The following is a 14,422-nucleotide window of genomic DNA, read 5'->3' as shown; positions in this document are numbered from 1 at the left end:
AGTTTGAAGATAAAGAGGGGCAGCACAGCAGTGGAGGCGGTAGCATTGCTGTCTCACAGATCTGGTCTGTTGAGTTTGCACTCTCCTCTTGTAAAATGTCTGTATAAAGTTTGTATGTTCTCGCCCTGTGTGGTGTAAGAGTTTTCCTCTACCATTCTCACACATAAAAATGTTAGGTTAACTAGCCTCAACAAATTTGTGTGAGCGAATATCCTGCAATTGACTTGCACTCGTTCTGTCAATATTTCCTACCTTGTGTCCAACAGTTGTAGGTAAGGCTCTGCTCTGTGAACTGGATTACGTGGCCATGAGAATGTTAAGCTTTAAATTATTTTTTTTAGGTTGGCATTATAGCCAGACTGTAAACTCAGCAAAATCACTCACTGTATGAGTTTTCTCTGGGTTTTCTTACTCATATCAAAGACGTGCTATTAGGTTAACTGGGACTTCTAAATTAGTATGATATAAATGACTGTGGGCATGTGATTACCCTGCGGCAAATCTGACTTACTTTCCAGAGTGTTTTTTTGTCGTTTACTTGCTATCAGATATAAAAATTAGAGTATATGCAGTAGAACCCATGCAGAAAGAGGTGAACATGCACACACAGAACAACACTCAATTTTAATTCTTCCATCCATCCATTTTCCAACCCGCTGAATCCGAACACAGGGTCACGGGGGTCTGCTGGAGCCAATCCCAGCCAACACAGGGCACAAGGCAGGAACCAAGCCCAGGCAGGGTGCCAACCCACCACAGGACACACACAAACACACCCACATACCAAGTACATACTAGGGCCAATTTTAGAATCGCCGATCCACCTAACCTGCATGTCTTTGGACTGTGGGAGGAAACCCACGCAGACACGGGGGACATGCAATCTCCACGCAGGGAGGACCTGGGAAGCGAACCCGGGTCCCCTAACTGTGAGGCTGCAGCGCTACCCCTGCGCCACCGTGCCGCCTCAATTTTGTTTTTTTTCCAGTTACTACTGTATTTAAATTTGAAAAGCACTACATGTTCTTTGAAATATCTGGGCCCAAAAGTATTTAGGATTTTCAATATTTTGGAATTTTGTAATATCTGCATATACATAATGAGATATCTTGGTGATAGGATCCATATCTAAAACACAACGTTTATTTATGTTTCATAAACACCTTATACACATAGCCTAAAGGTAATTTTACACAGCATTTTAAGTAAAGTTTGTGAACAGTAGTATTAACAGAATACCTGTATGAGCTGTCTTTTAGTCTCCACCTATGATGCTGTGTTTTAAATAAAAGGTTACTGCACACAGAGAATAAGCAAAAAACACAGTGAGTAATACTCATAGATCTAACAGTGATGATAGTTGATAACAAATTGGCACCACTTTTGAACTGCTATGCACTTCCGGTCCTGTGCAGCAGTTATCAAGCCTTCCACCCTTTGTTAATGCAACCTTGGCCCCTGAATCTCCACTGGACCCCCACCTCCACCCCCAATTCATCATTAATGTCATGCTGCTTCCTGATGCTGTATACGTCACAGGGGACCCACTCGTCATTCGAGTGGTGGTGCTTTATGGAACTTCATATTTCATTGGGGACCGCTGTTGCTCACTTTAAATTCAAACAGAATTGAAGAAATCGGTTGTAAACGTAAGTGACCAGCTCATGTGCTGTTCACATCTGATTATCAGTAAAAAAATGAGAGGGAACATTGGTCAGGGCCCCACATGGACAAGTAAGGTCAGGTGTGGAATTTTCACATTTGTGGGAAACACATGTCGGTGTTCAAATTTTAGAGCATTTTCAAGTTTGGAATTTCAGATTGGGGACACTTAACCTGTACATAAAACCAATGCATTCATGAAAATTAATAAGCTGACTCACTGAGACTAAGTGTAGTTGTGTGTGTGTGTGTGTGTGTGTGTGTGAGACAGTACCCTGCAAATGACTAATGCCCTAGCCAGAATTGGTTCTTGTCATGTTCTGGCTGTTCGATTGAAAGTGCAGTTTCAGTACATGGCTGAATGGCTCCTGTATCCAACTGTGTAGCTTTAGGATTTTTATCTACTCTAAGAACTAATACTTCATAAAAAATGTGTCAAATGAATTACATGCATCAAAAACTTAAAAATTACTATGTCAAATACATATAACCAAAACTTCCAAAATAACTGTGCGAAAATGGATTTGTACAAGTCATCAGATATTGGTTTGGTTGTAATTTTTGTTATATACCAAGAATGGCTATATACTAAAAATGGTAACAGCTGGTTGTTAGCACTGCCTGCTGTTAAATCCTGGCCCAGGTCTCTTCTGTGTAGAGACAGCAGTTTCTCCTCCAGTCTCCACATGTTTTCCTCCAGATATTCAGGTTTATCTGTGTCAGATTTTATCAAAATGGCCTCTGTGACCCTTAAATACATTTAGCAGGTTTAGTAAGGGATGGATATATTTTTTTGATTGTAGCACAAAATAAAAAGAAAGTTATGACTTCTGTGAAAATGAAAGACATTCTATTCTATTCACCTGGAGAATTTTCTTCAATAATTCTCGTTGGAGTTTACATCTTGCCTGGTGTCAATGTGAATGAAGCCCAGCAGTAGCTGGCTGATTACATAACTAGTTTAGAGAACAGTCATACAAAACTCCCTGATTATAGTGATGGGTGACTTTATTAACGCAAACCTAACCATCGAGCTTCCCAGATACAAACAGCTTGTAAAATGCTCCATCAAGGACGGGAAGACTTTGGATCACTGCTACTGCTATAAAGGGAACATACTGGGGTATACCTCCCACGCCGCTTTGTAATTCTGACCATGTTATGCTACAGTTGCTACCCACTTATAAACAAAAGCTAAAATGAGCTAAACCAGCAAAGTAATTTATTCATTCATGGACTGATATGTCAGTTGAATCATTACAAGATTGTCTAGACTGTACAGACTGGGAAGTTTTCAAAAATACTTGTGAAAACATTCAGGAGTTGACGGACACTGTTACTTTTTTATCAGCTTCTGTGAAAAGGTTTACATTCCCAGCAAATAAATTGTGATTTGTAATAATGGAAAGGCATGGTTCACCAAAGAACTAAGGAATCTCATCAGGTGAAAGAAAAAGCACATAAAACTGGTGATAAGAATGCATACAGCTTGGCCAGGAATAGGCTAAACAGTGCAATCAGATATGCTAAATGGAAACACAAAAATAAACTGAAGCTACAATTCTCAGCAATCAATAGCTCCTCCTCTGTATGGAGAAGCCTTCAGTCTTTTACTAATTACAAAAAGACATCTCCCAATGCTTACTCAGATTTATCCTTCCCTGACAAACTTAACAAGTTCTATGGCAGATTTGAACAACAAGGTGCTGAATATCTACAGTGGCCCTGCTCCTTTAGCTCTGAAGTGGTTTTAATCCTAGCTACTTCTTCATAATAGCCTCACCCCTCTTCTCCATGTTCTATCAAAGAATACAATGTCTGGAAGCTGTTTTCAACACTGAACTGCAATACTAGTGTGTTGTACCGTGTTAGCCATTATGGATGTAGTGAGAAGTTTAGGAAAATGACACCTTTTATTGGCCGGCTAAAAAGATTACAATATGCAAACTTTCAAGGCAACTCAGGCCCCTTATTTGGGCAAGATGTAAACAGAGAACTACAAAAAGTCAGCTGGTCCTGATTCAGTCTTGTCTGCAACAATCAAACACTGTGCTAGGTAGCTCAATTCCCTCTTCATAAACACCTTTAACCTGTCTCTTGCACAGTGTACTGAACCTGATTGCTTTAAATTTTCTATTAAAGTTTTTGTTCCCACTGATTACAGACCAATTGCTCTTACTTCAGTTCTAACTAGAATATTTGAACGACTTGTTCAAACCCATCTGACATCTGTTACAGTTACTGTTCCTGACCCCCTTCAGTTGGCATATCGAGCAAATACATATGGACCTTCAATTTGTGCTGGAGCACCTGGATAGTAAAGGAACATATGCCAGAATACTGTTTGTTGACTTCAGTTCAGCTTTTAACACCATTGTCCCTGAACTGTTGTTAACTTCTACAGACTTAAATGAATAAACCGGAAACAATACGTTCATGTGGGCTCCCACCTCTCTGACTGTTTCCATATTAGCACAGGTGCCCTTCAACACTGTAACTTTCTCCCCTACTTTATTCCTTGTACACCCATGACTTTAGGTCCACTGAACCTTCAGGTTAAAATCATTAAGTTTGCTGATGACACCAATATTATTGGTCTAATTACTAATGGCAACGAAACACATTATAGCAAAGAGGTGTCTTGTCTTGTGTCTTGGTGTACTTCTAATAACCTAGTGCTCAATACCTCCAAAACAGTGGAAATGGTCATTGATTTTTTTGCAAACAGCAGTTACAACCTCTCCCCATAGAAATTAATGATTTTGTAGTCAATATGGTGGAATCCTTCAAATTATTTGGCAAAACCATCACAAACACTATCTGCTGGGACCATAACACTGCCTACATCACTAAAAAGGCACAGCAGTGATTGTAATTCTTAGGCCAACTAAAGAAATTTAATATATCCCAGCTAATCCTAGTTCAGTTTTACAAAGCCATAATTGAAAGTGTAATCACATTCTCCATTGTTGTCTGATTTGGTTCATCAATGGCACACTCCAAAAATAAATTATAGCATGTTGTGAGGTCTGCTGAGCAGATAATTGGCTGTACCCTTCCATCTGTTGTAGACCTGTATACATACAGTATCGTGTCAATAACCATGTCAAAAGGATCACCACAGACTCATCTCACCCTGCTCATCATTTATTCCATAAACTCCCGCCTGGTAAATGCTTCAGGTGTGGTAATTAATCTGTCCTGATGTTTTATTTACTAAATGAGAAAGGAGGCTGCCTTCAGCTTCTGTACTGATCAAGAAAGGAGCTGGAAATTACTGATCTGTCTTTAGGACAATTGTATGTGTTTTTGCTGACTGATGTGGCGTACGGCTGGGTCCCTTGTGATGGACCGGGGGAGAGGGTACTTTCAGGGCAATACCTTCCCTGGAACACAGCAGAGCCACGGGTTTGTAGCTTAGAAGCTCAACCCTGCTGGGGCTCGCGGCCACTGCCAGGGGGTGCATGGACAGTTTCTGAGCCCTGGGTTGCAGCACTTCCGCCACACCCAGAAGTGCTGTCGGATGAATATCTGGGAACACCTGGAGCACTTCAAGGTGCCCTATAAAAGGGGCTGCCTCAATCCATTAGAGGATCCAGAGTCGGAAGGAGGAAGACAAAGCTTACTGGGAGAGGAGTAGAGGCGGCAGACAGAGAGAAAGAAGAAAGGGCTGTGATTGTGCTTGTGTACTGTACTCTGTAGTGGGGAGCAAAGGGAAAGTGCTGCCCCGCTTAAAATAAAATGTGTGTGCTGGACAATAATTGTGTCTGCCTGTCTGTGTCGGGGTTAAGGGGGCTGTACGCTCCCCAGGTTCTACACCATGCTTACTTATAATTTAGCTTGGTTCATTTTGCCCTGTGTCCAGTTAGTAACTGGAATCAGCCAATGATGACAAGAAACTTTGTATGATGTAAGTAATCTAATTTTGTAACTTTTACTTGTGTACAAAAAGACCTCAGCTAGCAGAAAAGGGTGTGCATCTTGTTACGGAATGCTGTGTGCATTAAGTTACAGCGTTCTGTGATAGGAGTGCTCCCTCTTTGCAGAGATTAAATGTTATATGATTTAAATTTTTTGCAGCCTGTATTCTCGTAGAGGTTTTGGGTCTCCTAGGGGGTGACGGTCATTATTACGACACAGATCAATTAAAACTAAAACAAACAGACACCTCAATAGTTTCTTTCCCAGAGCCCTCTCAAACCTAGCCTGACTTCTTTGTATATTCATGCATTCTGTCAGATACTGTATGAACATGTGTGTGTGTGTGTGTATAGTATATGGTCATGTATGTTTGTGCATGTGCATACACACTACACACTCACACTTTCACTCGCACATCATCATTTGCACATTCCCTTTATAACTGTACTATTCTGTAAACTTGTATGAAGTTTTTCTTTTTAACTTATGTTATTTATTTTATTTAAAGCAGCTGCAAATCTACCAAGTCAAATTCCTGTATATTAAGTACTGGCAAATAAAATTGATTCTGATTCTGAATCAGTACAGGGAAACGCCATAGAAATTTACTGTGAGTAACAGATACTTACATATATACTAGCTCATGAAATAAAACAATACTATAAACATTTATTATAAAATACATTATAGAAAAGAAGCTTAGAATTAAATAATATTGTAATACATTCTCAAAACATACCATTATTGAAGTTGGATTCAGAATGGGAACGAGACTTTAGTCCTTCTTGTAAGTTTCCCCAAACTCCTTCCATGAAGCCAGAGTTTCTCAACGGTATATGGAGCCCAACAGGGAACAGCCTGCTAAAATTAGCAGTTAGAATGTTGCTTCTTTGTTTAATTCCTGAAAATGAAGTATTTTTCGGTGCATCTTGTGAGATATCATCAGGTTTGCAACTATTTGTTGATTTCAGACTTGGGCAGTCAGGTTTCTTACTATTGGAGGAAGTTTCATGAGAAGTGGACCTCTCATTTAAAGTTGATTGACTTATAGAAGACTGACGACTTTTCTGAGAAATAACAGGACTGCTTCTTGGTAGAGGAAAAAAATTAAAATCCACATCCAAATCAAAATTATCAATTCTATCAAAATTCACTAAATCCTTTAAAATAGAAGTGTAGCTGTTTTCACTGTAGCCATCATCATTTCCACTATTGTTTTCTCCAATAATTTCCTCTTCATTAAGACTGGAACGTCTGCTCAAAATAGGAACATTTTGGGAGATAGCCTTCTCTCTTATGGGGAGGTCTTTCACTTCACGTGATGTTTCTAAGACTGACATCAGTATCTCTCTTATTACTGCTGGGCTTACTGAATCCCTCCCTAAGCATCCACAGTGTCCAATCACAGCTGGCTTTGAGTATTCACCTAAAAAGCCAAAGTAAACAATAAAGCTTTTTAGCACTGTTTGTTGTTTGAAGTTGTAGACATCTATCATTTCATATGATATCAAGCAGAAACCAGACTATATAAATATGCTTTTAAATGTTTTGATATTTAATAAGACCAACAGGCCAATTCTCATTCAACGTTTATTGTGCTATTCCCCCTTAACTGGCATTATTGTAAAAGCATATGTTAAAGCATTTGCCTTAGTCTTGTAATTGACTTCTCTTTCTCTATTTAGAAAACTCTGACAGATGCTAAAATGTATTAATATCTTCATCTTTTTATGTATAGACCAGAAATCTAATTCAGGCAAAGTTAATGAAATATTAAAGATAAAGTTTTAAGAGGTAAAGTATACCCATTTACATTTTATATGGCTTGGTACTGACTTAATTTACATTGTGCAACCTCAACCTTCTAACTAAACACCTAACCAATTCACCCAAGGAACAATATTTCAATTTAAAATAATAAAGCTATAACTTGACATGAGTACCGAACATCACAAAGTTAACTTATACACACCAGTACACTGCCTACACCTAACATAGTAACAATAAATTCATTACAATTATTTGAGAGATCACTATATGGTAAAAAACATACTTTGCTGAAGGAACATTTAGCTTATGCTAGTATTTTACCTCATTTGTTTTACTTATCTTAACTTAAATGCTTCTATTCATACTATAATCTACTTATCCAATCCAGGCTTTGAGAAATGCCATTCTATCCCATTACCATTGTCTGCAAGGCAGAATTCTGTTCTTCTAAAATGATTTCTACCAAGTGATTCCTTTTCTCTACTGTACCTGTTTATTAACGCTGAGGTCCTTAATACAAAATATGCATCGACTGAGAACAAGGTTAGTAAGTTCTTTTTATGACGATGGAGATGTTTTGGAGTTGTGATAAACCATAGCATGATGCTGGCAGAAGTTAAAAAGCAGATGTAAAAAAAGTCTAAGGTAATACTGTTCAAGTGGCTTAGATGGAGTTTAAATTTATTCCATTTATGCAACTACTACGGTAAAAACAAGTTCAAATAGCTAGTCCGTTTTATTTTATTTATATATAGATTATAACAATAGAAAGGCTCAGGTCCCATTTACACTCCAAAACTTGAGGGACGCAGACAGCTACATATGCAGTTGCACTCTGAGGATGTGCACCCAGTTATGTTTATAGTATATTTGACTCATGCTAACTGGCTTTCAAAATGGCAACCTCCTTAAAACAATCAGAATGTCCAGGCAATTTCTCACCATGAATTCATGCACATTTTGATGTCTTTGTGTGCTTTTAACATAGGTACGTAGCAGTGTATCTAGCACTGAATCACTTGACACAACTGCTATCAAATGAGTCCATATTTTCTCATCTAGTGCATGTGCAGTCAACACGCATGGGACCACAAAGGACAATGCAGACTTGGTCTGTTCAGTTAGACTCCAGGATGAAGTAATACTTTATTTCTGTAATATCATTTTCTTTTAATACATTGTGTTTTTTCTTTGTTGTCCCACTTTTTCATGCATTTTAAGAAAAACAAAATGTACATATTTTAATGTACTAATACACTTTCTTGTGGAGAGATGCAGTAGAGGATTTGTATATTACATTCAGCACAGTACCAATGATAATTAAAGAAAACTTTCATTTTTTGCATGACATAAATCAATTAATGATGAGTATTTCATTTGTAAGAATATTTATACTAATCAATTTATATTCTGATGAATTTACAATGAAGTTTTACTTTTTAGGGAAAACCTATCCTCACCATTTCATTCTTAAGAAATACCACAAGGGGAGAAATTAAATTAACTAGCCACCTACGCCGCATAATTATCAGCGTCTCAAGTCTCTCTTTCGCGCGCCTATGTGTGTGCGTCTCTCTCGCGCCTGTGTGTGTGTGTGTGTGTGTGTGTGTGTGTGTGTGTGTGTGTGTCTCTCTCTCGCGCGCCTGTGTGTGTGTTCATTAATGAAAACATTCTTGGCAAATGCCTTCGCTCTCGCTCGAATTGTTGGTGGGTGGGGCTCTGTCATGCGTATCCCATGATCTGTCTTGCGTGCCATGGTCGGCTGCTTAGTGAATTGTTGGTTGGCGGGGCTCTGTCGTGCATATCACATGGTCTGTCTTGCGTGCTGCTTCTTGCATGCCCCGGTCGGCTGCTTAGTGACTATCACATGGTCTGTCTTGCGTGCTGCTTCTTGCGTGCCCTGGTCGGCTGCTTAGTGAATTATATATTCTTGATTAATGAAAACATTCTTGGCAAATGCTTTCGCTCTTGCTCGAATTGTTGGTGGGCGAGGCTCTATATATAGATACTTTTCTACAAATGCTGTTATAACTTGTACTATACAGCTTAAACAATGAAGAACACCACTGCTACTACTACAGATTTCCACCATTAAAGTTTTCTTTACTGATTTGGCCTTAAAGGAATTGTACAATATTTATTTGACTGTACAATTTTATATACAGTATTCTAATACTATTGGCTCCGGCAGACTCCCATGACCCTGTAGTTGGGATAGAGCGGGCTGGATAATGGATGGATGGATAGATGGGATTCTAATACTGCACCAACAAAATTATTTTTAATATTATTTTTGTATTTATTTATTAATAAATAAGATTAGAAATAACTTTATTTTCTTTGTGAAAAAAACAAAATGAACAAGCAAAAAACAAATATTTTGCACACAGTAAAGTACATTTTAGGGTTAATTCTCCACATTTACCTGATAAAACAGAAGTTAGGGAATTATGACTGATGCAGAAGGCTTTCTTTATGAAAAATCCAGTGGATTCATTGGAGCACCCAGTCTGAGGAACAGGTAAAATATGGTTGCACCTGCCAATCTAAAAAAAATTAAGGTTTATCACTAAAGATGGAAACTGTCCACTTCACAGATAAAGTGATATGCATGTTTCAGATCAGGGGTTGACAACCTTTTTGATATGACATGCCAGTTTTAATTTCTCTTGTTAATCAATATGTCATACCAAATCAGCATTAGGGTTAATGTTAAACTGTGACACCACATATGTACAACACATCTGTAATTTTATAGGCCAAGTGTAAAGCAACAACATATTTAAGAAACATTTTTCTCTCACAATCAGGTTGTTGTAATCACTTTTAAAATTACCAAGCTCCCACTAATCTGGCTCATCAGCAATTAACAAATATTTGTAGTTTTATTACCCCATAAGGTTTAAAAATTATAGACCAAGTTGCTATTTCAACATAGTGCTTTCAATAACATTTCCTTTTCCTCATTTATAAAATATTGCAATGGAGCAAATATTAAAATGAAGACTTAAGATAACAAATAGGTATATAAACATTGTAAGAACATACCTCCATTATGCAAAGCCATACAAGTATGTGCTACTGAGGGTTGTAAAATTAGCCAAAATTAGGCACCTTACATTCCACACATGCTTCGGAGTGGTCAGTTAAAAAAAACATTTGTGAGAGGGGCTGATCATGCTCTTAATAACCAAGAAAATATTTATTCACAGAGGCATGTTGATTCAAAGACTGCCAGTAAAGCCAATGAATGCAATGTTCCAGAGACTGCTAAATTTCACCTGTATTGATGTTAAAATACAGGTTCCATGATTTTCCAATACTGTAGTTTCCAGGGGCCTCATGTATTACGCCGTGCATAGAACTCACACTATAACATGGCGTAAGCACAAAAGTGTATGCACAGAAAAATCCACACGCATAAATCTGTGAGTACACAAACTTCCACGTTCTTCTGCTGCATAAATCCCGGTCAGCGTGAAAAGTAACACACATGCACGCGCCTGCTGTCCCGCCCCAACTCCTCCCAGAATTATGCCTCTTTGAATATGCAAATCCGTGTAAATAGCCCTTAAGCTCAACCTTCTGTGAAAAGACAATGGGAAAAGCATGGGGGAAAATATAAGAATTTCAGCGAATACCAAATGGAGTCAAGGAAAAACGTACTATTTGTTGGTTTAAACAGTGGTATAATCAACAAAAGGAAGTTGATCGAGTGACAAGAGTATCGGAGAAACTTGAAAGCTGAAGTTCACAAAGTTGCACAGTGCCCGAAATAAAAAAGAAATTGTCAGATATCAAAGTTGCCGTGAAAAGGCGTAGCCCACTGTCTGAATGTCATATGAAAGCTTATTAGGGTACAGACAAAAAAAAAAAGACACAGTGGGAAAAAAGCACGAAATGTCAACTTTAATCTCTAAATCTCCACTTTAATCACGTTGTTTATTTTGTTATTAAAGTAGAACATCATAAACATCATCTTAAAATCATTTAATTTACTAGTTTCTCAAATCCCATCGTAATTAAAGTAGCACATTAAATGCTCTGTTTTGTATTTGATCTTCTATGTACTCTATGTGTGTGAATCACTACGTGCTTCCGGGCTTTCTCTTCCTCCGACAGGACACAGAATCCATTACATTCATGATATTACAGCTCTCTGAATAATTAAAATACTGAGATGCATATGTGATATCATTTTCATGATGATAGGAGTTCAATAACACGGTGGCGCAATGATTGTTCATGTCTCACACAAGATGCTTGCTGCAGCATGCACAACCTTCGATGAAATACTTTATTGTAGCAGTACTGTTTCTTTCAAAAGTACTAACCCCCAGTTCCTGGCCTTACTTTTCTTTCTCCAAATACCCAATCGTCACACAATCAGCTCTGTAATAGACATTAAGCCATCTGTAAGCTTAGAACGCTGATTCTTCAAAACTTTAAGGAACATTAAAATATCTTCGTAGTATGTGTTTAATTATTCTATCCATCTATTCTTCCAGTGTAGCGCCAGCAGAAGAAGGAATACAGCGCAAGGTAGGAACAATCCGTGAGCGGGACGCCAGCGGCTCGCTAGCGATGCGGCACCATGTCCTGGCATGTTTAATTATTAACAATATAGATTACTGCGGTGGGCTGGCACCCTGCCCGGGGTTTGTATCCTGCCTTGCGCCCTGTGTTGGCTGGTATTGGTTCTGAAATTGGTTCATTATTTAAATGAAGTTAAAGTTTTATCTGTATAATATAATAAACATATTTTGCTGCATTTCATCTTAATAATGATATCATCATCATATGTAAATACGCGCTTTATAAAGTGGCTCAGGTTGTGCAATATTATAACTGTAGTGCATACAAGTTTACAGTGAGGTAATTCTATTTATAAGTACAAACAGTTCTACAAGGAGCATTTGATTTGAGTGCGTTTATAGTTCTTTGGATGCAACTGTTTCTGAACTGTGAGGTCCATACAGGAAAGGCTTTGAACCGTTTGCTGTGTGAAAGCAGTTCAACAGACAGCATGGCTGAGGCAGCGCATGCTTGATGCTGTATACCGATAATTCTCTTTCTCAGATTCTGTAGATCTTTGATTCCCCACTCAGATACAGTGATATTAATACTCTGAGTGGTGCATTGAGAGTAATATGGAAAAAGATGATCCGCTGTGACAACCCCTAACGGGAGCAGCTGAAAGAAGAAGAAGAAGGTGCAGTGAGAGTAACAACACTAAAGCAGCTATTGTATTTAGAATAGTTTGACCATTCCGTGGACCATTACATTGTTACTGGATAATTACAATCAGATGCATTAAACTAATAATAAACAACGCGTCAGGGATGTGGATCTGAAAAAGAAAGGGTAACCACACAGGAACAGTAGCACTGCTTTGACGCTAGGTGCCACTAGTCTGCAAAACCGAGCGGGGAACTTGCGCACGCCAGGGTGTGAGGTACTGTGGAAATGTGCGTGGCTTTACACCAAGTTTAGGTTTTATACATCACGATTTGAACATAGAAACGTTCGTGCGCAACATTTTTGTGTGTACACACTGTTTATACATGAGACCCCTGGTGTTTGTCACCTACAGTGTTGAACTTTTCAGCTCAATCAGCTACATTATTGGGTCCTGTGTATCCAGAGATAAATGTCTATCAAAGCTATCTGGTTCGATCAACAAATAGAACAAGGATTCATAATTCTGAAAACCCATAAGATCACCTTTGGTGTTTTCTTTCCACTATATTTTATATTGACATAACTTTGGTAGTGATTAATCTGTTCATAGCACTGTATCTTTGAACTTAAGTGAAAGTTTTAATAAATTCTACTGGCTTTTCTATTTTTGGTGCTGATAAAGATGCATGTGTCATGCAATGTGGCTTTTATTTATTCTGCTGCCAATCTGTTACTTCAGTTTTGTAATCTGAATTAATTGCTTTTAGAAGTTTTCATCAAACATCTGACAGTTCTTCTACCATAAGCAGATTTTTTTTCTCAAACGGCTTAATTGTGTCCAATAGTGTTTTCTTCTGTTCCAATGCAGTGTATTCGGATTTTGCTTTATCAATTAGTTTCATTTATTGTCATATGTAAATACAACACATGCAAAGGTCTGCTATTGTGTATTCTAATGGCAAATTTTTTTTTCTTTCCCAATTGTTTGCTTTTTTAATAGACAGATTTCAGTTGTCATTCTGATTTAGGTCTACTGACATAAAGGACAGGTATCAAAGTGAAAAAACAAATACTACATTCAGAAATACTCATTTACAGGTCTACTATATGTTAAAATTGGTGCAACAGGAAATACAAGAGTAAGAAATGACTGGTAGGTAATTTTGTATGCAGTGTTACCTGATACCAATAATTTTGTTTTAAATCAAAATCGCTTACATATCTAGAAAAACAGCAGACTTAAATTTCCAAATAATTATTGAAAGCACTGCATAAACTTTACAGATTAGAGTAATTTTGCCTTGATGCTCCAAAAAACAAAACACTGACATCAGCATCATGAGTTAGTAACAGTTCCAGTTTTGTGTGCAAGCTATAACAGCTTTCTCATAGTTTACACTTTTTTGAAATACAACAAACTCTGTCACCGAAAGACTTAAAAAAGAAATGACAGCATTTTTGCTTACTTGTTTAGAATAAATGTTAGCAATGCTTTTTATGGGTGACACAGTGACGCACAGTGATGCAGTGGTAAGTGCTGTTTCCCCACATCTCTTGGCAACTAGTTTCAAATTAGTAACTCTCTTGAGTGGAATTTGCATGTTCTATCTACTTCTGTGTGGGTTTTACCCGAGTATTCCTGTTATCCTCCTGCATTCAAAGATATGAATTTGAGTTTATTGGGCAACTAAAAATTGTCATGGTGTTAGTGAGAGTGTGTCTATATAAGTGAGTGTGTCCTACAGTGTATTGGAAACATGTGTCTAATGAGACAGTGATAAGTAGTGAATAGATACATAATAGTTAAAAACATTATATGAATGTTAATGAATCCATAGACAATTGTAACAGGAGTTAGGAGTTAACAGGTATATTTATAAATTAATTA

At 37.8% G+C, this 14,422-nt stretch overlaps 1 protein-coding gene across 3 annotated transcripts in view; it reads right to left on the bottom strand.

Annotated features, from left to right (window-relative positions):
• The window catches only part of rubcnl (rubicon like autophagy enhancer), a 57,092-nt gene that overhangs the window by 24,906 nt on the left and 17,764 nt on the right, over positions 1–14,422 (bottom strand). For all 3 annotated transcript variants that reach the window (XM_039745255.1, XM_039745253.1, XM_039745254.1), the window contains exons 3-4: positions 9,779–9,899; positions 6,323–7,009 (exon numbers count right to left, since the gene is read on the bottom strand). In XM_039745255.1, the coding sequence (XP_039601189.1) occupies positions 6,323–7,009; positions 9,779–9,899 (808 nt within the window). The remainder of the gene's footprint in view (positions 1–6,322; positions 7,010–9,778; positions 9,900–14,422) is intronic.

Source organism: Polypterus senegalus, chromosome 2 (genome assembly GCF_016835505.1).
Source record: "Polypterus senegalus isolate Bchr_013 chromosome 2, ASM1683550v1, whole genome shotgun sequence".
Lineage (NCBI taxonomy): Eukaryota > Metazoa > Chordata > Cladistia > Polypteriformes > Polypteridae > Polypterus > Polypterus senegalus.
The sequence above is the reverse complement of the archived record's forward strand: the minus strand, read 5'-3'. Positions and strand labels throughout refer to the sequence as shown.